The 25,036-nt window shown below is 42.3% G+C and overlaps 1 protein-coding gene across 1 annotated transcript in view; it reads right to left on the bottom strand.

The window, feature by feature from the left end:
- Positions 1-9,856: 9,856 nt before the first annotated feature.
- Positions 9,857-25,036, bottom strand: part of slc6a2 (solute carrier family 6 member 2) — a 162,229-nt gene continuing 147,049 nt past the window's right edge. Inside the window, exons 12-15 of the mRNA XM_078210909.1 lie at positions 24,682-24,782; positions 20,393-20,560; positions 14,311-14,382; positions 9,857-14,196 (exon numbers count right to left, since the gene is read on the bottom strand). Coding sequence (XP_078067035.1) covers positions 14,173-14,196; positions 14,311-14,382; positions 20,393-20,560; positions 24,682-24,782 — 365 coding nt within the window. The 3' untranslated portion in view covers positions 9,857-14,172. The remainder of the gene's footprint in view (positions 14,197-14,310; positions 14,383-20,392; positions 20,561-24,681; positions 24,783-25,036) is intronic.

The following is a 25,036-nucleotide window of genomic DNA, read 5'->3' as shown; positions in this document are numbered from 1 at the left end:
ACTTGAAGCGTTTATACTCTTTCCAGCATTCCATCACCCCAGGCAAAGTGGATGATTATTATATTCAAGCATTACCATCTGGTGTATCTGTGGCCACAAATGATACATGGTATTATTCTGTCATTACCGTTGTTACACGTGTGAGACTTTAGTTCAATGATGGAATAATGGAAAGAGGCATGTGACCTGATATGAAGTCTGACTGGAGACAAACCCTTGTAACCTGGTTGTTATGGGGACTGGGGACAAGGCCTGGATCGAGGATCAGATCTAAACCTTTTGAAGAATCATAGAATTCCTACACTGCAGAAGCAGGCCATTCAGCCCATTGAGCCTGCACCAACAACAATCCCACCCAGCCCCTATCCCTGTAACCACCCCCCCCATATTTACCCTGCTGTTCCCCGACACTGATGGACAATTTAGCATGGCCAATCCACCTAACCTTGCACATCTTTGGAGTGTGGGAGGAAACCGGAGCACCCGGAGGAAACCCACATAGACACGGGGAGAATGACCCGAGCCGGGAATCGAACCCAGGTTCCTAGCGCTTTGAGGCAGCAGTGTTAACCACTGTGCCACCATGCTGCCCCTGAAAGCAAGGTGCAGGTTATGGCACCTGAATAGAAAGGAGAAGGCAACTGTTCTGGCTGCTTGCTGCCTCACAAGCTCTCAGAGGCAGTCAGACCGAGAGTTTAAGAAAAGAAACCCCACTACAGGTACTGCTGTGCCAGACTGAAGAAAAGGACTGTTTTTGGGTTAACCACCAAGCGGAGAGGATGGAGCCCATATTTGAGGAAAACAAGGGTTGCGAAGAGTTAAAGGCCCCAGAATCACCAAAATGTATCTTATAATGAGAAATCCACTGAATTGTGTTCAAAGGGTAGAGTGAAGGACACTAGAACATTCACTTTGGTGAAGCAGGGAGATGAAATCCTATTAGTGCCAGGAGGAACTTTCGAATTTAAACTCAAGACTACATGTCTTTGGAGAGTGCATCTAATGTATAAATGTGATGTGGGGTTTCTGATTGTTTTAAAACGTTAATTGGGAATAACTTCTCTGTAGTTTAGGCTATTAGTTGCCTGTTAAGTAGTGTTTGGTCCATGCTGATTTTAGTGTGCGTCACAATAAAAATCTTAAAATATGAAATCTTGTGTGTTCCTTTGATTTGGTAACTGGGAAATTCATATATCTTTTGAAAGTTATCAATCCATACTGGGATCGCAACACAACCATATTAGGATACATCTGCCAAGGTTTGCTCCAGTAGTTGGGCATTCTCCAACACTTCTACCAGAAAAAGGGTGGCATGGCGGCACAGTGGTTAGCATTGCTGCCTCACAGCACCAGGGACCCAGGTTCAATTCCGGCCTTGGGACTGTGTGGAGTTTGCACATTCTCCCCGTGTCTGCATGGGTTTCCTCCAGGTGCTCCGGTTTCCCCCCACACTCCAAAGATGTGCAGATTAGGTGGATTGGCCATGTTAAGTTGCCCCTTAGTGTCTCGAGATGGATACGTTAGGGGAATTAGCGGGGTGAATGTGTAGGATTACATGGATAGGGCCTGGGTAATGTGCTCTGTTGGAGAATCGGTGCAGATTTGTTAGGCTGAATGGCCTCCTTCTGCATTGTAGGGATTCTATGAAAAAATGGAGACTGCAAAATGAATAGGGAGCTGGCATGATGGCTTCAATACTTACAGGGAGGTGAGGAAGAAGCATGGAAGCAGAATTACAGGGAAAACGCAGGCAATTTTGGGACCGCAGAGATACTGCCAGATTTAATGTCAGGGTCTCAGATTGTTATTTGATCAGATTGACTGGCTGGCCAGCTACCAATGGCAGGCAGACACAGGTGGAAGCTGTTGGAATTGTGGGGAAGTGGTCAAATCAGCAATACGAAGAAGAGAGAGGTGGCAGGGGCGGGGCAGAAGGCTTGGAATCACTGGTTTTTAATCAAGCCAGGAGCTTTCCCTGTGGGATTGAGGAAAACTCTCTCGACCCTCGACCCTCCTGGCTCATAAGCAGTACTATAGAAAGCTGCTGGATCCAGTGGCTTCTGCCACCCCTTCACCTGTGGCTTTCTCAAGCCCCAAGAAACCCAAGCCATGGCCATTCATTTTTGTTTTATTCACTCATGGGACATGGGCATCACTGGCTGGCCCTAATTGCCCTTGTTCAGATGGCAGTTGAGAGTCAACCACATTGCTGTGGCTCTGGAGTCACATGTAGGCCAGACCAGGGCAGATTTCCTTCCCTAAAGGACACTAGTGAACCAGATGATTTTTCCGACAATCTACAATGGTTTCAAGGTCATCAATAAATTCTTAATTCCAAATATTTCTTATGGAATTCGAATTCCACCATCTGCTGTGGCAGGATTCGAATCCAGCCTCCCAGAACATTAGCCAAGTTTCAGGATTAATAGTCTAACGATAATACCACTAGGCCATCACCTCTTCCACAATCTGATCTCCCAATTTGGGGGCCTAACTTAAATATTATAAGTAAGTGTCCTGTGTTACGTGGCTAGGCGTCATTTTGTGTTCCACAATGCTCTTGTAAAGGGCCTCGGAATGTTTTATTATACGACAGGCATCATATAAATGCAAGTTGCCATTTGTCTCTCCAGGATGATGCACAGAAACACCTCACAGTGAAACAGTGGCAGTTTGAGTTTGCTGTTTCCAATTTTTCGTTTTTCATTTCCTCAACTCTCCACCACCCATTTGTAATGAGTTAATATATCACCTCTGTGAGCTCCATCCATTTTTACACTGTTACCTCTCCCACTAATGCTTCAAAATCTGTAGAAATGTAAGAGAGGGATCCAATCTTGAGAATCTCGTGACTCTTCTAACACATTGACACTCCAACTCATTGATGTCAAGGTGACTAGAACGAGATACAGTACTCAGGTTGTGGTGTAACCATTATATAACTTAACCATTAAAGCTGACTTCAGCCCCATATGTAAGCTGCATTGTTTTTTTTATGTAATAGTTGTGACACTCCCATGAATGGCAGCAACTAAAATTCTTCAACTTAACAAACCTAAACTCTTCATGTGGCAAGGTTTTCTTTAAGACAGCAATCCTGTGGTAAATAAAATGTTGAGATGTTATACTTTCAACATGAGATTACACTAAGGACAGTAATACAAAGTGACAATATAATTATTAGTGCATTGCAGTGAGACCTATGTCACAGCTGGACAGAATGAAAAGCGATACAGCAATTGAGAATTGCAGGATGCAAACCATTCATTTGAAAGGCTTTACATCCTTTGTTAAAACAGCAGATAAAGGAACTTCATGCAAACCCATTCAGGGCTAGAAATTGGTCCGCGCATTTTTCTTGGACATGGATGTCATAATTTGCAATCTGCCCGTGCCCGTACCGCAGAGGTAAGCAGCACACACAAATTCTGTGCTGCTTCCTCAATGAAAGGGTTGTAGCGTTGCTTTGAATGGAACCCACACTGCTGGTGGTCTGCTCCTCAGCAAGGAGCTGAGCATCATTCGCAGTAAACATATGATACAGAGAACTTTTTGTGACGAGCATAAGCTTTCTTTTTCCGTTCAATCTTCCCCTGTGTTTTTCTAGACATGATGTGGAGATGCCGGCGTTGGACTGGGGTAAACACAGTAAGAGGTCTCACAACACCAGGTTAAAGTCCAACAGGTTTATTAGTGGCAAAAGCCACTAGCCTTCAGAACTGGCTGTTCCTTTGTCAGGTGGGTGGGAGTTCTGATCACAAACAGGGCATACAAAGACACAAACTCAATTTACATGAATAATGGTTGGAATGTGAGTCTTTACAGCTAATCAAGTCTTAAAGGTACAGACAATGTGAGTGGAGAGAGCATTAAGCACAGGTTAAAGAGATGTGTATTGTTTCCAGACAGGAAAGTTAGTGAGATTTTGCAAGTCCAGGCAAGTTGTGACTGATTATCAGCGTATCCTGATACGCTGCAGGAAAGGATGGCCCGAGGCATGGTACATTGGGGAGACCATGCAGACGCTACAACAACAGATGAATGAACACCGCTCGACAATCATCAGGCAAGACTGTTCTCTTCCTGTTGGGGAACACTTCAGCAGTCACGGGCATTCGGCCTCTGATCTTCAGGTAAGCGTTCTCCAAGGTAGCCTTCACGACACATGACAGCGCAGAGTCGCTGAGCAGAGACTGATAGCCAAGTTCCGCACACATGAGGACGATCTCAACCGGGATCTTGGGTTCATGTCACACTATCTGTAACCCCCACAACCTGCCTGGACTTGCAAAATCTCACTAACTTTCCTATCTGGAAACAATACACATCTCTTTAACCTGTGCTTAAGGCTCTCTCCACTCACATTGTCTATACCTTTAAGACTTGATTAGCTGTAAAGACTCACATTCCAACCATTATTCATGTAAATTGAGTTTGTGTCTTTGTATGCCCTGTTTGTGATCAGAACTCCCACCCACCTGACGAAGGAACAGCCAATTCCGAAAACTAGTGGCGTTTGCTACAAATGAACCTGTTGGACTTTAACCTGGTGTTGTGAGACTTCTTACTGTTTTTCTAAACAACCATGGGATCTAGATTTGGCAGTATCATTCTTATTTTTGGAGGGGACATGTCTGCTTTATACCCTAAGGATCTCATTTGTTAGTGCATCCCACTGGTTTACCACTGATTTATCCTTTAGCAGTCTTGTCCAGTCCACCTCAGCCAAGTCACTTCTCAGTTTTGTAAAACTTGCCTTCCCCCAGTTTAAAATATTTACTCCTGATTTATGTCCTTTTCCATAACAATACTAAATCTAACCGCGTTGTGGTCACTATCTCCCGATATGGTCGCCCACTGTCATTTCACCCACTTACCCATCTTCATTTCCCAAGATTTAAATCCAGAATTGCATCTCCTCTTTTGGGCTTGTCACATATTGTTTTTAAAAAAGTTTCCTGGACACAGTACATGAATTTTCCACCTTCAATTTGTCTACATATATGTTCTTCTATCTCCCTCTTGCTATTTGGGGGTGTGTAGTATATTCCTCGTAGTGTGACTGCTCTTTTTTTATTCCTAACCTCAACCCATAAAGCCACATTTGTTAATCCATTTAATATATCATCCCTTCTCACAATTGTAATTGATTCTTTAAGCAATAATGCTACCTCCCTCTCCTTTTTCATCATCCACTCTTTCCTACCTGAAAACTCCAAATCCAGGGATATTGAGTTGCAGATTTTGCCCCTCCTTTAGCCAGGTTTCCATCACAGCAATAGCATCCTGCTGCTATGTGTCTATCAATGCCCTTAGTTCACCTGCCTTGTTTGTAATACATTGAAATATAAACAGCTCAACCCCATCAATTTCCTTTGCTGGACACTTTTTAATCCTCGTTTCCTTGGTCTTCCTCAGATCACTAACTAAGGCATGGATGTGAGGGAACTTGGGGAAATAAATAATGATGCCTTGAGGAGTGTAAATATAACAGAGAAGGAGGTGCTGGAAGTCTTAAGGCGCATCAAGGTAGATAAATCCCCGGGACCTGATGAAGTGTATCCCAGGACATTGTGGGAGGCTAGGGAGGAAATTGCTTGATCCCTAGCAGAGATATTTGAATCATCGACAGCCACAGGTGAAGTACCTGAAGATTGGAGGGTGGCAAATGTTATGCCTTTGTTTAAAAAGGGCTGCAGGGAAAAGCCTGGCACTTACAGGCCGGTGAGCCTCACATTTGTTGTGGGGAAGTTGTTAGAAGGTATTCTGAGAGACAAGATCTACAGGCATTTAGAAAGGCAAGGACTGATTAGGAACAGTCAGCATGGCTTTGTGAGTGGAAAATCATGTCTCACAAATTTGATTGAGTTTTTTGTAAGGGTAACCAAGAAGGTAGATGAAGGCAGTGCAGTTGATGTTATCCACATGGACTTTAGCAAAGCCTTTGACAAGGTACCTCATGGTAGGTTGTTGCATAAGATTAAATCTCATGGGATCCAGGATGAGGTAGTCAAAATTGGTTTGATGACAGAAGACAGAGGGTGGTTGTAGAGGGTTGTTTTTCAAACTGGAGGCCTGTGACCAGCAGTGTGCCTCAGGGATCGGTGTTGGGTCCACTGTTATTTGTCATTTATATTAATGTTTAGATGAGAATTTAGGAGGCATAGTTAGTAAGTTTGCAGATGACACCAAGATTGGTGGCATAGTGCACAGTGAAGAAGGTTATCTCAGATTGCAACAGGATCTTGATCAATTGGGCCAGTGGGCTGATGACTGGCAGATGGAGTTTAATTTAGATAAATGCAAGGTGATGCATTTTGATAGATCGAACTGGGGCAGGATTTACTCAGTTAATTGTAGGGTATTGGGGAGAGTTACAGAACAAAGAGATCGAGGGGTACAGGTTCATTGCTCCTTGAAAGTGGAGTCACAGGTGGACAGGGTGATGAAGAAGGCATTCAGCATGCTTGGTTTCATTGGTCAGAACATTGAATACAGGAGTTGGGATGTCTTGTTGAAGCTGTACAAGACATTGTACAAGGTCACACTTGAAATACTTTGTACAGTTCTGGTCACCCTATTATAGAAAGGATATTATTAAACTAGAAAGAGCGCAGAAAAGATTTACTAGGATGCTACCAGAACTTGATAGTTTGAGTTATAAGGAGAGGCTGAATAGACTGGGACTTTTTTCTCTGGAGCGTAGGAGGCTTAGGGGTGACCTTATAGTCTATAAAATAATGAGGGGCATAGACAAGGTAGATAGTCAATATCTAGAACTAGAGGGCATAAAACTAGAGGGCGTAGTTTTAAGGTGAGGGGGAGAGATACAAAAGGGTCCAGAGGGGCAATTTTTTCACACAGAGGGTGGTGAGTGTCTGGAACAAGCTGCCAAAGGTACTTGTAGAGGCAGGTACAATTTTGTCTTTTAAAAATGCTTTAGATAGTTACTTGAGTAAGATGGCTATTGAGGGATATGGGCCAAACGCGGGCAATTGGGACATAGATTAGTCGTTTAAAAAAAAGGGTGACATGGACAAATTGGGCCGAAGGGCCTTTCCCATGCTTTATGACTCTATAACTAATGTTCTACTTCCCATTTCCTGATCTGAATCTGACCCATCTGAGTCAACTCTTTGGTTCCCATCTTCCTGATATACTAGTTTGAAATCTTCCCAACAAATCTAGCAAAAGCCCCCGCAGAGATATTGGTCCCAGCCCTGCCTAGGTGTAACCCACCTGGCTTGTGTGGGTCCCATCTTCCCCAGAGCTTGTCCCAGAAACACTGCACAATACTTCCAAAAGCATCCCACAAGAGATTTTGCAAAAATCTACCTGCAAGTTGGGAACCAGGCTCTTAAAAAATGGAAAATGCTGGTCCCTCTTGTTTATTTTCATTTATTTATTGTCACAAGTAGGCTTACATTAACACTGCAATGAAGTTACTGTGAAAGTCCACTAGTTGCGACACTCTGGTGCCTGTTTGGGTACACAGAGGGAGAATTTTAGCATGGCTGTGAGAGGAAACTGGAGCACCCAGAGGAAACCCATGTAGACAACAATCAGACTCTGCACAGTGACCCAAGCCGGGAATAGAACCCAGGTCCCTAGCACAGTGCTACCCACTGTGACACCATGTTACCCACTGTGCCACCGTGCCAGTGAACATTTAATGGATCTGCTCCAAGTGTGCAAATAGAGCATCCAAATCAGCTTGTTGGGCTCTCTGACATCATGACAGCATCAGCACATGCATGGACCCACTGCCACCCCCATTCCACACGAGTGCCTTTACGAGCAATAAGGCGCCACACAAACTATCCTAGAAGCAGCTGGAGATGCAGTGTGCCCCACTCCGAGGACCTCTGGCTGCCATAGTGCCTACTCCAATTACACTGCTGATCAGAGAATTGTGTACCCTGAGCATGTGAAAGTTCAGATCCAGCAGTTACAGATGGGGAATAAATAACAGAAGTTGGATTACACATCTTGAAGAGAAGAAGCCAGTAGCCAGTCCCTTCAGCAAGAACATAGAGGTTAAGAAACTGACATTAAAGGTCAAATGACTACTGCAAAGACAGTGTGTAAATGGACAGTCATCAGCAATGAGTCAAATTTCATATTCCAGGAACTCACAAGACTTTTTCTGAATTTTTAATGAAAAACAAACTTGAACCTGGAATGTAATTATTCAGAGACATAATATTTTAACCATAGCTGATGAGATCAGGCTATACAATAGCATCTGTTTGTCCAAGTGACTGCCTTGACCGTTGAACTCCTGTGGCAAAGCTGTGAACAGCATTTACAAGCGAATGGCCCTAGTGTTAATCCCTTGGATGTGCTAATTCCAAAACTGCTTCAGAGAGTGCAATTCATTCACCAATCTGATGATGCTGATAAACCCCGAATATTCCCCCATCAAACTGCCTTTATATGTTAATGGACTGTTCACCAATCCAGGATGTGGAATCGAAAAAAGATTGAAGATGCGTGGTATCCATCATTAGCATGGGCGTGATTTATTTTTGCGTTTAAGGGCAAGCGAGTTAATTGCAAGGATAACCATGGATTGATTGTCTACACAGATGGAAACATACACTCGAGTGATCGCCAAGGTGAATACTGCTTGAGATTAAGGCGAGGAACAGTGTTCGTGGGTATTGAAGGGAGCAGGGTACTGACATTTGTATGTTATCAGTGGTAAAATGAACAGTTAAAAGAATCATACGAAGTTGTGAGCCTTGGCTATTTTCCCAACTCAGATAGGTTCAGGTCGGACTCTGAAATTAGAGTGCGAGAGAGGAGGTTTGGGATCACCTACCTACAAGCCTTATCAATTAGGAATTAGCTCTGATGTTTCTTGAGGACAGGATAACTCAGTAATAACAATATAAATTGGGCTGGATGACTTAAAACATTTAGCAGAATATAACTCTGTCAAATAGTGCAGAATCTCATTTTATGTTTGAAGTTGGCAATCACACAAGCTAAGTTGTGTCCAAAAGTAACCATTGATTTGCATCGAGGTGTGGTATAGACAGAAACAACTTCAGTAACAAATGACTTTGATTTACCTATCCGCATATTTTCAGTGGTCAGCTCACTTCTCCATTTTGACTTAGTCAGGTAATCACAGTGGCACAGTGGTTAGCACTGTTACCTCACAGTGCCAGGGACCTGCGTTGGATTCCCAGCTTGGGTCACTGTCCATGTGGAGTTTGCACAGAGCAATCAGAGTTTGCTCTGATTTCCTCCCACAGTCTGAAGGCGTGCTGGTTAGGTGCAGTGGCCTTGCTAAATTCTCCCTCAGTGAACCCAAACAGGGGCTGGAGTGTGGCGACTAGGGGATTTTCACAGTAACTTCATTGCAGTGTTAAGGTAAACCTACTTGTGGAACTAATAATAAATAAATGGTGATTTAGAAACCTTTCACTGACATTCTTAAACAATGTAGTGAGAAAGCAAAACCTTGCTTTAACAGGTGAAATGGGGAGCAGAATGACAAGCCAAAAGTATAATATTAGCATGATGCTTATAACAACTTATAGTGAGCGAACAAAATGGAAGGAAATGTAATCTGTCTATATCGGGTCAGGGAAATCCCCCCACAGCGTGCTTTCCGACAGCGGAGGTGGCTCCCCTTGGCCGCTAATCCTGCCAACGTCCACAATGTTTTGCGTGACTCGCCTGTCCCACCGCAGAGGGATCGCCTTCGGAAGATGTTGGAGGAACCATAGTTACCCGTCAAGAATCTTCACTCGTGTGTGAATATTTTCAGTTGGTCATATTTTTAATGATGATTAACATAAGTAATACTACTAGACCCAAATTCATCTGGGATATAGAAGTCCAATGTCAGTATAAGAAGATATACTTTATTATTACATTGTGCATATTGTACTACAGAGGTCTTTACTCACTTTAAGCAGAACTTTGGAATGTACACAATATCTTAATATTCTATAATTCCGTATGATACAGTTCTAGACAGCTGATATTTACACAAAGCACAAAAAACAAATTTTAACAGGTGTACATTAAAATAGATTTTACAAGCACATGTTTTATAAACACTTTTGATAAATACATTTGATTATTTAACATGAGAACATTTAACACAGAAACAAATGCAATGATCTTTTTAGAAAAGAGCATCGCTTGAATATTACTTGAATATGACCAACTTTTGATACAGGTAGATTAATATATCTTTTAATATACTCTCAGACTTCATACATCTGATTACAATTTAGAAACAATTATATACAAGATGTTTAAAAAATCTCAATGCTAATACTTTAATGATAAAGGCCATCTAACCTAAATTAATCAAAAAATTATTTAAAAAATATACATCAACAGTGGAAGAAAACAGCTCAGTAAATTTATCCATGTGGCTTTTTTGGTCATCAGTTTGCTTTGGAAAACATTTCGCCTACTGGAATTTAACAGTTTAAAAGACAATGTTCAATTATGGAACAGAATATATCTGTTAAGGATTTTTGATGGCTAAAGGTTTCAAATACTTAACAAACATTTCCATTGCTTAAGGAAGTGGTACTTAGTGATAGTGAAAGAACAGTAATGATTTCGTGGTTGAGGTATTCTTTTGGACAACCGGTCATTACGGGTTATTTAGGGCGGGCGGATAAACAAAAATAGGGTCTCGCTCCTATTTTCATATAGTTAGGTGAACCCCAGGTCTGGCCAATTATTCCCTCTCAGTTCTGATTTACTGTGAAAATTCCAACTTTTTAATTCAGTGCAATTTTTTCAATGCAGAACCATTTTGGAAGCAACCATGCAGTGAATAACTAAAGTACACACCCTGGAAATGGTCTCAGCGTTCCATTGTAAAGTCAATGGAAACACCAGCCGGGATATAAACAGAATTTCTGTCCAAGCTACAGCAAGCCATTCGTGAGAACACCGGCCTCGTACACCCCGCTACCGGTGCCAGTGAGAATATAGAATTTGGCACTCAGCCAAATCTCCATTCACTTCAGCGGGATCGGAGAATCCCAGCCGTGGGTGAGGTTGGGGAATTCCGGCCCCTAAACCCCACCCAATTCCTGGATTTTCAGCAAATGTGCAAGACAAGAGAGACAGATAGCAAATTTGCAGAGAGAAAATGTTTGTTCATTTATGTATCTTTAGCATCTAACTTAATGGGGAAAATGGTTTTCATCAGTATTGCTCTTTTGTTCAATAACCAATGAAAAATCCATATTGACTAAGCACCTTTGATTGTATGTTTTCTAAATCACTAAACACTGCAGTGGCTCTGTGAGATAGATGTAGAAATGACCTTTTTTGGCATAAAGTATTGAAGGGGAGCATTTTATGAGATGCTAATCTACACATTATCGATGGACAAATTCTTGGGCTCTTTACAGAACTTATTAATGATATAACTTTTATTCAAGTTTGGGCACACTTCTTTCATTAAGTTAAATTCTTTTTTATTCATTCGTGGGACATGGGTGTCGCTGGCTGGCCAGCATTTATTGCCCATCCCGAGTTGCCCTTGAACTGAGTGGCTTGCGGGGCCATTTCAGAGGGCAGTTGAGAGTCAATCACATTCCTATGACTCTGGAGTCACATATAGACCAGACCAGGTAAGGACAGCAGATTTCCTTCCCTAAAGGACATTAGTGAACCAGATTTGTGACAATCGACAATGGTCATCAGTAGATTATTAATTCCAGATATTTTTATTGAATTCAAATTCCATCATCATCTGCCGTGGCAGGATTCGAACCTGGATCCCCAGAGCATTAGCTGAGTTTCTGGATTAATAGTCTAGCGATAATACCACTAGGCCATTGCCTCCCCTAATTTTTTTGATAATCTTCGACAAGCTAAATACAATGGCCCAAGTCTCCTGATCAAGATCAGGACACCTGTTTTCAGCCCTGATCAGACAACTAAAAACTTCCCACTTACTTTCCTCCAATTTTCTGGGGGGATTTGGGTGGTGGGGACTAGTCAGATTGGGGAGGAATTGGAGTTGCGGGGTTAGTTGAGGGTGGGAGGGGGGAGTGGAGTCAGTTATATAGTTATCCACGAGTTAGACTAGGATTTTTAACGTTTCCTGGGTAACTATCCAGGTAAGTAAGTCAAAATTGTTTCTCAGAGTGTGCCAGGAAGAAGGGGAATTTCCCATTGGAAGTTCCAACTTCCCAGATAAAAGCGGAGAACAGTTTGCCAACTGCCTTGCCAGGTTTTCCCGCCGTATTTTTAAACACTTCGGTCTAAAGAATGTAAGGGACAGGTCCCATGACATCAGTACAGGTGAGGCGCTGTTTTTAAAGGACGCCCTAATATGAAAAAATAAAATAAAAGCAGGGTCACCGCACTGAACCACCCCCCCCTCCCCCGCCATGGACAGGGGATTCCACCCTCAGGGAATTGCCCCAACCCAAACAATCCCAATGGAAGCATCCTTGTCTGTGTCCCTTATCTCTGTAAGAAGTCTCACAACACCAGGTTAAAGTCCAACAGGTTTATTTGGCAGCACAAGCTTTCGGAGTCTCGCTCCTTCATCAGGTGAGTGAGGACTTGTGTTCACAAACAGGGCATATGCAGACACAAACTCAATTTATAAGATAATGATTGAAACACGAGTCTTTACAGGTAATTAAGTACAGGTAATTGATTACCTGGAAAGACTCGCATTCCAACCGTTATCTTGTAAATTGAGTTTGTGTTGTGAGACTTCTTACTGTGCTTACCGCAGTCCAACGCCGGCATCTCCACATCATCCCTTATCTCTGCCAGGGAACACTGTCAGAGTATGACCCTCTCCCCACTGGGGGGTGCTGTACTCACCTGCATGCCCCCAGCCATTTCTGTTCACCTGTTTATCAAGACCTGTTGTAAACCCTGTCAAATTTCTTATGAATGATACAGCAGGGAGGCCTGCTAAGTGGATGTAAATGTATTCCAACTGGATCCTGACCTTTTATGGTGGGAACCCCATTATGTCATTGGCAGATGGCGGGGACAGTCTCAATGGGAAATTCCACAGGTGTAAAAGCCGGTTCGGGACTCCAGTTGGATTCTCAGCTGTCCCCCCACCCCCCTCGACTTTCCTGTCTGCTGAAAACGAGGGTGGAAAATTCTCCCCATAATGTGTCAAGAGGAAGTTTTCAATCTGGTCATGTAGGTGGAGTCACAGAATTTCCATCAATACTTATGGCCTAGCAAGCCGCTCAGTTCAAGGGTAATGAAGAATAGGCAACAAATGCTGGCCTCGCCAGCAATGCCCACAAGGAACAAAATGGTAGAACTTTCAATTGGCAAAGTTCACATGAATACTTAACACATTCGAACTATATCCTCCTGTGCACATACTTGACATGGATTGAAATAGGTGAACAGAGGGATAAAAATGGTGCCCAAAATAATGTTGTATGCATAGCTTAACATTTCAACATGAACTTTGCCAATGAAACTCTGTTCTTCGAGGTTGAATTCTCTGCTCTCTGGTTATTAATGAGGGAGATTATGCCCACAATATCTAAATGAATATGTTAAAGACATTGGCGGTAATTTATGACTTTATAAGTAGTAGAAATCGAGACGACAAAGTTCCACAAGAAGTTTACATTTTACAGATGTATAAATTCAAGACAAATATGGATATATTTAATGTTGAAACAAGATCGATAAAAGAGATTGATGGCTTTCTGTTAACTACGAAGTGGAGGAAGCTGACGTGTGCGTTAGTTTGCAATATTGGATGTTTTTTTAAAGAAGACTACTCTCATGCAAACTGTTTATCTTCTTCATTTTGGCACTGATAAGAAATTAGTCAGAAAACATTGCTGGATGCTTTCAGCTGTCTGTGAATGTGTTAAATGCCTGCGGTGCTAATAAAGAAAATGGTGATACTTCCAGATTAAATAATCAATGCTATGTCGACAGCTGTAATGTGTCAAACTCCTATGAAAGGGGGAGGGAAAAGAAAACAGGAGTTAGAAAATAAATAATTCTCCTGTGGTCAGGAGGTCAGCCAGTCACATTGCAGTGTAACAGACATGGCACTGAACTTGAGCTGTAATGGAATCTGACATTTCTAAAACTTTAATAGAAATAACTTTCAAAGTCCAGGAGTTTGTTATTTCCATTGCACCTCATATTGTACTGTGGTTGGTTTGGGAGCGTTCATATTGCAAGCCAGTGCTCGAGCTGTGGAGTGATCAAATAACAGTTCAAAAAGTTACAGACATAATATTCACTTGATTCTTGACAATGGCCTAGTGCAGCATTTTCATAGAGTTTTTTAGGGATTGTTTTATTTACCTTAAACTGTTGTACTTTTCCTTGTTCCACCAGATAATGTTCATTTTCAGGGGTGATGCAGTATGCTATTCTCTAAAGGAGAGGCACATTATTTATTACAATCGTTTATAAAGTTACTTATTAAAATTTATTCATTTCACACATTCTGCTCTCCCCTCATTTTATTTATGCTGTCTGGGTGTCTCCTATAAAACCTTCCTTTCAGTTGTGAAGGTTTAGGGTTTTGCTGCAGATGTTATTCTGAACACCAATATCAATCATAGAAATCATAGAAACCCTACAGTGCAGAAGGAGGCCATTCGGCCCATCGAGTCTGCACCGACCACAATCCCACCCAGGCCCTACCCCCACATATTTACCCGCTAATCCCTCTAATCTACGCATCCCAGGACTCTAAGGGGCAATTTTTAACCTGGCCAATCAACCTAACCCGCACATCTTTGGACTGTGGGAGGAAACCGGAGCACCCGGAGGAAACCCACGCAGACACGAGGAGAATGTGCAAACTCCACACAGACAGTGACCCGAGCCGGGAATCGAACCTGGGATCCTGGAGCTGTGAAGCAGCAGTGCTAACCACTGTGCTACCATGCCGCCCACGGTAGCACAGTGGTTAGCTGTGAAATCCTTTTTAAAAAAAAGCAAGACGTATTCTCAAAAATAAAGATTTGCTACATGTACCATCATTCCAGTTCTATGATCTATAACTTTAAACAAAGGTACTATTTTAAACCTAATATGAAAATATTGTTCCGTTTAACTAAACTTTCAAAATCCCTCTCAAAAGTCACAAAGGATGATACTTCAGCGATAGTCGAGAGATTAGAATCTCTCGTTGGAGATGGTCATTACCTGGCACTTGTGTGACCTGAATGTTACTTGCCACTTATCAGCCCAAGCCTAAATGTTGTCCCAGTCTTGCTGCATATAGGTATAGACTTCTTCAGCATCTGAACAGTTGTGAATTGTTATAAACATTGTGCAATCATCAGCGGACATCCCTGCTTCTGACATTATGATGGAGGGAAAGTCATTGAAGCAACTGAAGATGGTTGAGCCTAGGACTTGCCCTGAAGAACTTCTGAAGCAAGGAATGGCCTCCAACAACCATAACCATATTCCTTTGTGCTAGATATAATTCCTACCAGTGGCAGCTTTTCCATTGATTCCAATTTTGCCAAGGCTCCTTGATGCCATCGTTAGTCAAATGCTGCCATGGGCAGTCATTCTCCCTCCCCTCTTTAATGTAGATCTTTTGTCCATCTTTGGACCAAGGCTGGATCAGGAGCTGAATGGCATTGGCAGAACCTGAACTGAGCTGTTAATGCTGTGTAAGTGCTACTTGATTGCACTGCCAGTGAGTGAGGGCAGGATGGAGATCATGGGAGTGGTGTCACTGGCTGGATGGGGGTCAGAAGGCAGGACAGGGGGTGGCTCTCAGCAGGCCTGACCCCTCCCAATGTTGGGCCCATCAATCAGGCTCTGAGTGTCTTTGAATGAGGGACTCCCTGGGCTTCTGTGCGATGAGTTGAGTCCCTGCAGTTCTGGGTGAGGCTTTAAAGTGGTCATTAATTTCCCACTGAAAGGGCCTCAATTGCTAATATTGAGCCTTCCCAACCCAGATTAAATCGTACAATGACAGGAAGGTGCTGGGTGAAGAGTCCTGCTTCAGACACGATGAAGTAGGTTTCAGAGCCTTGTGTACATTAACAGTAATTCATAACTATTTACGTACATAGAGTAGAGGGGCTGGCTCCATCCTAAATGTTTATACATCACTGTCCATCTCTAGATTGACCCTAACTCTGGGTCATGTGCCTTCTTACATCACGATGTGGGTGGTATCACACTCAGTCCACATTAACCCTGGGTGTACCAGACATACTACTACAGTGGGATATCCATCCCGCATTGATCAAATGCTCCCTGCATCCAAACTAGCCTTGGGCAGTTGATTATAGTTTATTAAATTATGAGACAATTGATCAGAAACATTTGAGGGTGTAATTCCACATTGCCACTGGTGGAACATCACCTTTATTCACTAGTGCCTCTTCCAATATTTTTGAAATGTCAAAAATTGGTTGCAGATGCACATCACGGGAAACTTAAGTCAAGAAACCAAATGCAGGGGCTTTCACAGGACTTTTAAAGGATTATTGTTTGGCATTTGACAATGAACAGACCGTTTATGATTCACAGCAAATAAATCATGGTTTATGACCGTTCTGAGTGCAGTCCTACCGTATTTTAAGGCAGTAATGTTCCCAAAGGACTGCATTTAAAACTCAACAATTGGAATCATAGGATAAGCTTTGAATTGAAATAGTCTGGTGAGTGACTGATAATTTATTATATGATGATACTGTCTCAACATGGGAGATACAGTCGCATCCAACAACAACATGTATTTATATTGTACTTTTAAATGTAGTGAAATGTCCTGAACTACTGCTTAGGAGCAGAAAATGACAGTGAATCAAAGAAGATGTTAGGACAGGTGACCAAAAGCTTGGTTAAAGAGATGGATTAATCATTTTAACATTCTGTGCTTATGTTGGCTTAAGTGGACTTTAAGACAATGACATGAATAACAGTAACTTCATTGCACCAAACATTTAATCGTAATGTGCTGCAACCTCATCTGTCTTTAGTTAGAGTTGCTTTCATAGATTGCGTATATAAGTTTTTGTTGAAAGTACGAGTTGAAAATGTCACAGTGAGAGAAATTGGGCACCTGGGACCAGAGTGAGCTGAGAAAACAACTGTGTATTCTACTTAGCCAATCAGATTGAAACTTGTGAAATTAACAGCACGGGGACTGAGAATACTGTGTCATTTAAAGGGGTGATGGAAAGAGACGTGGCGAGATGGAAAGAAAGGTTCGATTGAGAGGCGGCAATCTTAACAGAAATAGGCAATAGCCGGAACTCTACCACTTCGCCTGCCACAGAATCGGAGCGGGGAAGGATCCGACAATGGAATTCTCCGTTGACCTCAGACGGGAATTTCCAGTCTTGCCTGAGCGAGGCCGTAAAATCCTGACCCATCTGCCAGTTCTGGCGAGAAAACAGATGTGAAACTCTCCAGCTCCATTCATCAGTGTTCTCTCTGGTCATCACTAGCATCCCCTCTGCCCTTTTCCCAATCATCCCCAGCATTCCCTACCCCTCCCCTCCCCCCCCAACTGCCCCAGATCATCCCTAGCATCCCCAGCGCCTTCAGTGTCAGCTTCCCCTCCTCCACTCCCGCACCACAAATAGTAGGATCCTCCACATGAGGCTCCCCCTATGGCCCCACCCTGGCACTGCTCCCTGGCACAGATTGGCAGTGCCAACCAGTGCTGGGGGGCAGTGCCGGGGGGAAACACCAGGCCATGTCCTTCTTCCCTGAGGGCTATACCGACCTTTGCGTTCTGAAGGGATCCCCTTGACAGGTTTATATTTGGGTTAACCATTTGAGAACCTCGCCAACGTGTCACAACGTTGGCCAGGTAAGAACATTTAGTGAGGAGGGATAATTTGGTGGGGGGGGGGGTTGGTAAATACATGCTAATTTATTTAAATCTATTAAAATCAGGCTCACACCCATCCGAAGGGTGGGGAAAATTGGAAATCACAATCGCACGGTGAGATTTGTGGTTTTCGCCGGATTCTGAGCCTCCTCTGGCGATCTCGGATGCAGAGAGTGCGGGCTCAAGGTCCTGCCCAGAAGTTGCAAGGTCCAAAAAATAAAACTTGAATTATATATTTGAAAGTTTTAAATTCTTTAACATCAAATAAAACCTGAAGGAACGTGGCTCTACATTTGTAACAATTACCGGAGAGATTAGTTGGCAATAATTAACAATTATTATATTGTTGACAAGACGATAACTTTCTGCAGTGAGTTTCATTTGTGTCCCTCCCGGCAAATGTCACACCATTCAACAGCGTGGCAGACACTGAGATTCGGTTTTCAATAATCTAACAGTGGCACAACTCAGATGGCAACTTTTAGAATTTCACATTTAACCTCGCCCCTCGCTCACCTAAAACCATTGGATCCCTGCGCATAAATTACAGCAAGCATCATTAGACCCATTGCAATTTTAACAGCAAAAACATGGTCCAATCTTCCTATATACCAAACATCTTCCTAAATTTCCCTTCCCTTTATTTTGCACATCAGGAACATTTGGCTTAATCAACAGCAAGCAGGGATTGGTTCTCTCGCATTTATATTATTGTTAAATTAATTTGCTACAGGCATTATGGTGAACATACATTCCAACATCTTGTGCTGGAATGTATGCCCCAAGATGGTGAGTAAAGTAACCCAATCACAGCATTACAGAGAAAAACCATACAGCTCTAGCTCCTTGCAAGGATGCCGCAACACTGAGCTATGGAGTAGCAAAAAGGGCCACCTCCCTGCAACCTCCTCCAGCTACCATCAAACAAGACATGGATGTTGATTTGAACACACATGTCTGCAGCCTCATGTCTGCATCTTGCTAATTTCATTTTTGCCAGTCACTTCTCAGCCCTCTCTCCCTTCCAATTCAGCAAGAGCTGCCAATGGGTTCAGGGGCCCTCTCAAAAAGCTTTCAGAACATTTGCCAGCCTATTGTGACACTGCCTCATTAATTGTTCCAATTCCTTTAAATTTCACTTCCATTTGCTCAGTGTATCTCCTGAATACAGTCCTCACAGATGAGCTAACTTTGGAAGGTTTTGTGCAGGCCCCACAGTTTGAGTGGTATTTAGTCCTGAGTTCTGGGCAGGTAGCCCAGCTCATGTTCAGCTGCCCAGTCCAGCTGCCAGAGGTGAGTTTCATTAGTAAGAAGTTTAACAACACCAGGTTAAAGTCCAACAGGTTTATTTGGTAGCAAAAGCCACACAAGCACAAGCCACACAAATATATATTCATCGTAGGTTAGAGGCTTTTGTGTGGCTTTTGCTACCAAATAAATCTGTTGGACTTTAACCTGGTGTTGTTAAACTTCTTACTGTGTTTACCCCAGTCCAACGCCGGCATCTCCACATCATGAGTTTCATTAGCACAGGGCCAGTGGACTGTGAGTGGGAAATGAGTGGCTTGGAACACTATATTCCACTATATTCTGCACTCTTAACACTCACTCGACATTCTCTCTTTTCCTTCTCTCCTGTGTACCCTATGTTTTGTCTGTATAGCTGGCAAGAAACAATACTCAATATTTTTCTCTGTATCCCTATACATGTGACAATAATAAATCAAATCAAGTCAAAAGCAGCTCGACCACTCGAAGCCACTGCAATATCTGGTGGCCTCAACAGTCTCCGGGTTGGAAGAAGTTGGATCTGGCAGGAGAAGAATCCATTTTCTGGAGATGGGGATCAGTCATTTCTTTGTGTGGAACACAGAAGAGTACTCTTGGCCCTTCAAAAATAATTGAAGATGTATTTGCTGAGCTGCTGCCTGGCAGGACTAGCAGCTGCTGCTGATTGGAGTATAAATAGTGCTGGGGCAAGTATTCCAACTTTCTAGGTGTAGACCCTGGGGAGGATCGAGACTCCCACACCATCAGGCAGGAACAGATCAGTAAATCATTCACTACCGTTTCAGCTGGACTCCACCAGGTAGGAGATCTTAAAATCTCCCGCTTTAAACTGAGTCGTTTAAACTCCACTCCAAACCACTTGGGTGCATACTACACCCAGATCACAAAAATCAAAGCTCCAGCCTCCTTACAAAATATATCCTTCAATTTTAATCCTTCATATACTAAACTTTAGATTCTCTACAGTGCAGAAGGAGGACATTTGGCCCATCAAATCTTCACTGACTCTCCAACAGAGCATCTTACCCAGTCCCATCACCATTCCATCCCCGTAATCCCATGTATTTGCCCCACTAATTCCTCTAACCTGCACATCTTTGGACTGTGAGAGGAAACTGGAGAACCTGGAGGAAACCCACGCAAAGACGGGGAGAATGTGCAAACTCCACACAGACGGTCACAGAAGGTCGGAATTGAACCCGGGTCCCTGGTGCTCTGAGGCAGCAGTGCTAACCACTGTGCCACCATAAATCCTTTTTAAAATATACCAATACTAACCTCTTTTAAGGTCCCACGAACGGTAAGGAGCTTGTAGATGGCGTAGATTGGTACTAGCGACATTGAAGAAATTGCTATTCCCCATCCAACAAGATTTGCCCAGTTGGGAAATATATATTCATCGTAGGTTAGAGGCTTGAACTTTACAATACTGACAATCACTACAAACTGGCAGAAGATAAGGAAACATGTAATGTGTTATTCAAAAGGTTCCCATGGAGGAGGGTAATGCAAAAAGCAGAAATTGATTCAATATGACTATTGACATTTTAGAAATAAACATTCCCTTTAAAGCTAAAGTTAAACAGTTTTAATATTTCCAAACTAATGTGATAATAATTCAGAATTTCACATGTTAAAACATAAAGTGATTTTAAAATCCTTGTCTGAGGATCTTTACAGCATTGGAGGTTGCAACTTTCTACGTCGAACCAAATGTATTCATCGAGATGAAGAAATACTGTCCAGTGCACAATTTCTCCAGAATTCCTCTGACCCAAGACACTGTCCATGTTCAGAAACCCAAGGTGAACAAGTTAGTTAAATATTCTTTGTACTTTCATGATTGATATCAGGGCTGGAGAAGAAACTTCGTGAAATCTATCCTTTAGGAGATTAAATAATTTGATTGACTCCATAGGTAGGGAAATTCCTTTTGCTGAAACAGCCAAGTGATCATTTCCTGCTTCATACAACACTTTAAAACCATTTATATGGTCACCATCACCGATAATTTCTTGAAATCTGATTTCCAGTTTGCACATTCCAGATTCACTGCAGCAACTCACCAAGACTCCTTTGACAGCACCTTCCAAACCTTCAACGTCTACTACCTAGAAGGACAAGGGGCAGCAAATGCATGGGAGCACCACCACCTGCAAAGTCCTCTCCAAGTCACTCACCATCCTGACTTGGAAATAACTTGCTGCTCCTCATCATTGCTGGGTCAAAATTCTGGAATTCCCTTTCTAACAGCACTGTGGGCCTACCTAGACTACATGGATTTCAGAGGTTCAAGGCGGCAGCTCACCACCACCTTCTCAAGTGTAATTCAGGATGGGCAATAACCTGGGCTAGTCAGAGGTCCGCATTCTGTGAAAGAATGAAAAAAAAGCTTTTATCCTTTTCAATTTTCACAGGTTGTTTCCAAGAGAGCAGGATAGGCCGAGTCTGTATTGTATTGTCGTCCAGTAAGTGAGAGAGGTAACAGAGTTGACCTCTTGTGGACTGTGCAGGAAAGCTTGTTTTAGTTATCCCTGCCGCTGCAACAGTTCACTTCAACGTGGAACTGTGTTCAGCAGTCGAGTTAGACACGGGTAAATTTACCAAATTGATAATTGTGGTCCTCAAATCGGCAACATTCCAGTAGAGCGATGAGTGTTCTACCAGATAATATGGGCAACTTGATTTAAGGAGAATGGTCTGTTTGGGGACAGAGTTTCAACATCTGTTTAATAGCAGATATTGTTTGCCAACTTTCCATAATGAACACAACGTCAGTTCTGGTCCTGTCACATAAAATCTGTTACCTAACAGAAGGCTTGCAGATCTGAATGTCAAAGGCTGCATCTATTCTCTTGCAAAGAGGCAAGGTGTAGCCAGGGAAATGCCAATGCAGCTAAATTCAATAAGACACATGTTACCTTGTTTTACAATTTGTTTCTGACAACTACCAGCTGCACGCCCTGAGACCTGCCAAAAGCATGCTGCTGTTCCTAAAGTAAATGTGACTAATTGTATAACCTTAGGGTAAGGTCTTTGCAAGAGCCAGTCCTCCACAGCATACACTTTCCATTTGTTGTAGAATGCAAATATTTGGCCTAAAGTGTTCTGCTGATTTAATTAGATGTAATGGAACATCTTTCTTTATGCATTCTACTTAATTAAGAATTCATTAACTTTTTGGAATAAAGCTGTTTCAAATATTTATTAAGGCATCGCTTGGACTTTGTTCAGTATTTCAACAACTGCTGGTCACTTCAGATCTTGCACGACATGCTTTTATAATAAACACCAATTAACACCTATTCTGCAACACCCGAACAGGAGCTGAAAAAAATTACATTTACTAAATCCGCAAAGGAATTAAATCCAACTTGATTAGTGAATTGTGTGCAGCCATTATTGGAACTCTGTCCCGTTATTTTAGTGAGGCTTATGACTTTTTAATATACCTCATGATTTTTCCAAAACAATAATAGAGGTATCACGGCATCTTCCCGCTAATTTTACACTCTTAATTGATGCCCATTGAAATGTAGAATTATTACTTTCTTTTGCATCTTTCTAGAATGCTCCTAGCTGTTTTGGTTCATTTTTTTCCATTATATTTTCTGGTAGAATTATAATTTAACATTGTGTAAATGGATGGGTTTTGACTAAGCTAGAATCTCACCCATTGAATCTTAGAGAAGGTAATGATTTGGACCATCATGTCTGTGCTAACGCTTTCAAAGAGCTAGCCAATTAATCTCCTGCTTCCACACCCCATCCACCTCCCATGGCTTTAAAAAATCTAATTTTCACTGCAGAATATGCACTTGAACCTTGATCAGACTTAAGAGTACTTTGTGTAAGTGCTGGTGGCCCTATTATAGAAAGGATATCCAGGTACTGGAAAGGGTGTAAAAAGATTTGTAACAGAGAAACCAGAACTGTGTGATTATACCAATCTGAAAGGGATGAGCAGGCTGGGTCCCTTTACTCTGGGAAACAGGAGGCTGAGGGGGTGACCCATAAAGATCTTCAAAACTATGAAAGGTTTTGACAGAGTGGAGAGAAAATTTCCACTTAGGGGGATGAGTAGAACTAAAGGGAATCAACATAAGATAGTCACCTAAAAAACACAATTTAGAAGAAATTCCTTTATCCAAAGAGTGGTGAGAATGTGGAACTCGTTACCCACAGGAAGTAGCTCAGCTGAATAATCTCGATCCATTTAAAGAGAGACTAGATAAACATCTGGGTGAAAGGGAAATTATGTTAACAGAGATAGAGGAAGGATGGGAGAAGTCTTAAGTGCAAGCATGGACAGGTCCTGTTAAATGCCCTGTTTCTATGATAAATGTTCCAGATAATCTTGATTTACAGATTGATTTACCAGGATCCAAGTGACAAAGACATTCTGTCGTATGAATTCTGAGCAATTTTATCTCGTGGTGAGACTAAATTCCAGTTAACACACTGAAGGCACTTTTGGTTTCTGGAAGTTAAACTTCCACCGTGCACAAACTCTGAACTCCTGCACATTTAGAAATGTCAAGGTCCTTAGCACAGGATTCAAGTAGCTATTTGAAATAGAGGTTAAGTACAAGTTGTAGTGGGGAATGTGACACTGAGATAGTTTTGGGTTGCTATAAATAAATTTTAAAAATCAGTATAGATATGACAGCCTCTGTGAAAAATTCTTTTGTCCTTGGTTCTATGAATAAATCCTTACTAAGTTGATTAGGATCTTAGAATCCCTACAGTGCAGGAGGCCATTCAGCCCATCGAGTCTGCACCGACTCTCACTCAGGCTTACCCCACTAATCGCCCTAACTTAGATATCTTGGGACACTAAAGAGTAATTTAGAATGGCCAATCAACCTAACCTGCACGTCTTTAGACTGTGGGAGGAAACCGGAGCACATAGAGGAAACCCACGCAGACACGGAGAGAACATGCAAACTCCACACAAACAGTCGCCCAAGGTTGGAATTGAACCCGGGTCCCTGGCGCTGTGAGGGAGCAGTGCTAATAACTGTGCTACCTTTATCTTTATTTTAGGACCTTTAGAGAATGGACAATTGTTTAATGCTACAGAATTTGTATTTCAAACAGAGCTTCACTCCCCCACATTAAAATATTCCTGAACATTTCTCTAAAATGTCCCAATTTTGAACTAAGATATTTAGCTTTTGGCCCAATGCACACTCTCTCTTAGATCTTTGCTCAACCTCAGAAAATGAGACAAAGGAACAGCTCTCCAATCAGAACTCATGATCGATAGGAAATGCAATTATAGGGAAATGGGACAGGTATGTAAATAATTCATTGTGATGGCTTCTTTAGGAAATGTGGGAACTTCATCTGGGACTCCAGTAATTGGTGGGTGGGCATGAGGGGGCAGGCATCACTTTTGAGATTTAAACCATTTCCTGCACCACATCCTCTTATTATTCCATCTAAAGTACAAAAATGACCATTAGTGAAGAAGCAAGTAGTCTGCCACCCGGGTTGACAGACTCTTTTAATGAAGTTTCTCATTGTATTAAGACATTGGACTAACTTTGCTACTGCTTGCTTACCAGTAAAAAGGCTGGACTAACAAACTTCCAGCAGAGCCTCCAGTAGAGACCTGGTTTGAATCCGGTCATTCGCTTGATATCTTCACTGAATCTGTCAACTCCTAGAGCAGAAGCAATTCCAAAACACATTAGAACATCAGCTAAATCGTGGGTGGGACACCTCACCATCCTTTTCAATTTAGTTGCCAAAGAAACAATGCCATTTTATTTCAAGTCACAAAAGAAATAGCAATCTAATTGCCCACTAGCAAGCGAACATTATAATTTCTGAACACATTCTCTACATGCGCAAAACCAGCTTTACAAAGGATATATACTCTAACATAGAGCTGAGTTTCCTTGACTTCAAGACTGA

The sequence above is a fragment of the Mustelus asterias genome, chromosome 4 (assembly GCF_964213995.1).
Source record: "Mustelus asterias chromosome 4, sMusAst1.hap1.1, whole genome shotgun sequence".
Lineage (NCBI taxonomy): Eukaryota > Metazoa > Chordata > Chondrichthyes > Carcharhiniformes > Triakidae > Mustelus > Mustelus asterias.
This window is presented reverse-complemented; position numbering and strand designations above follow the sequence as displayed.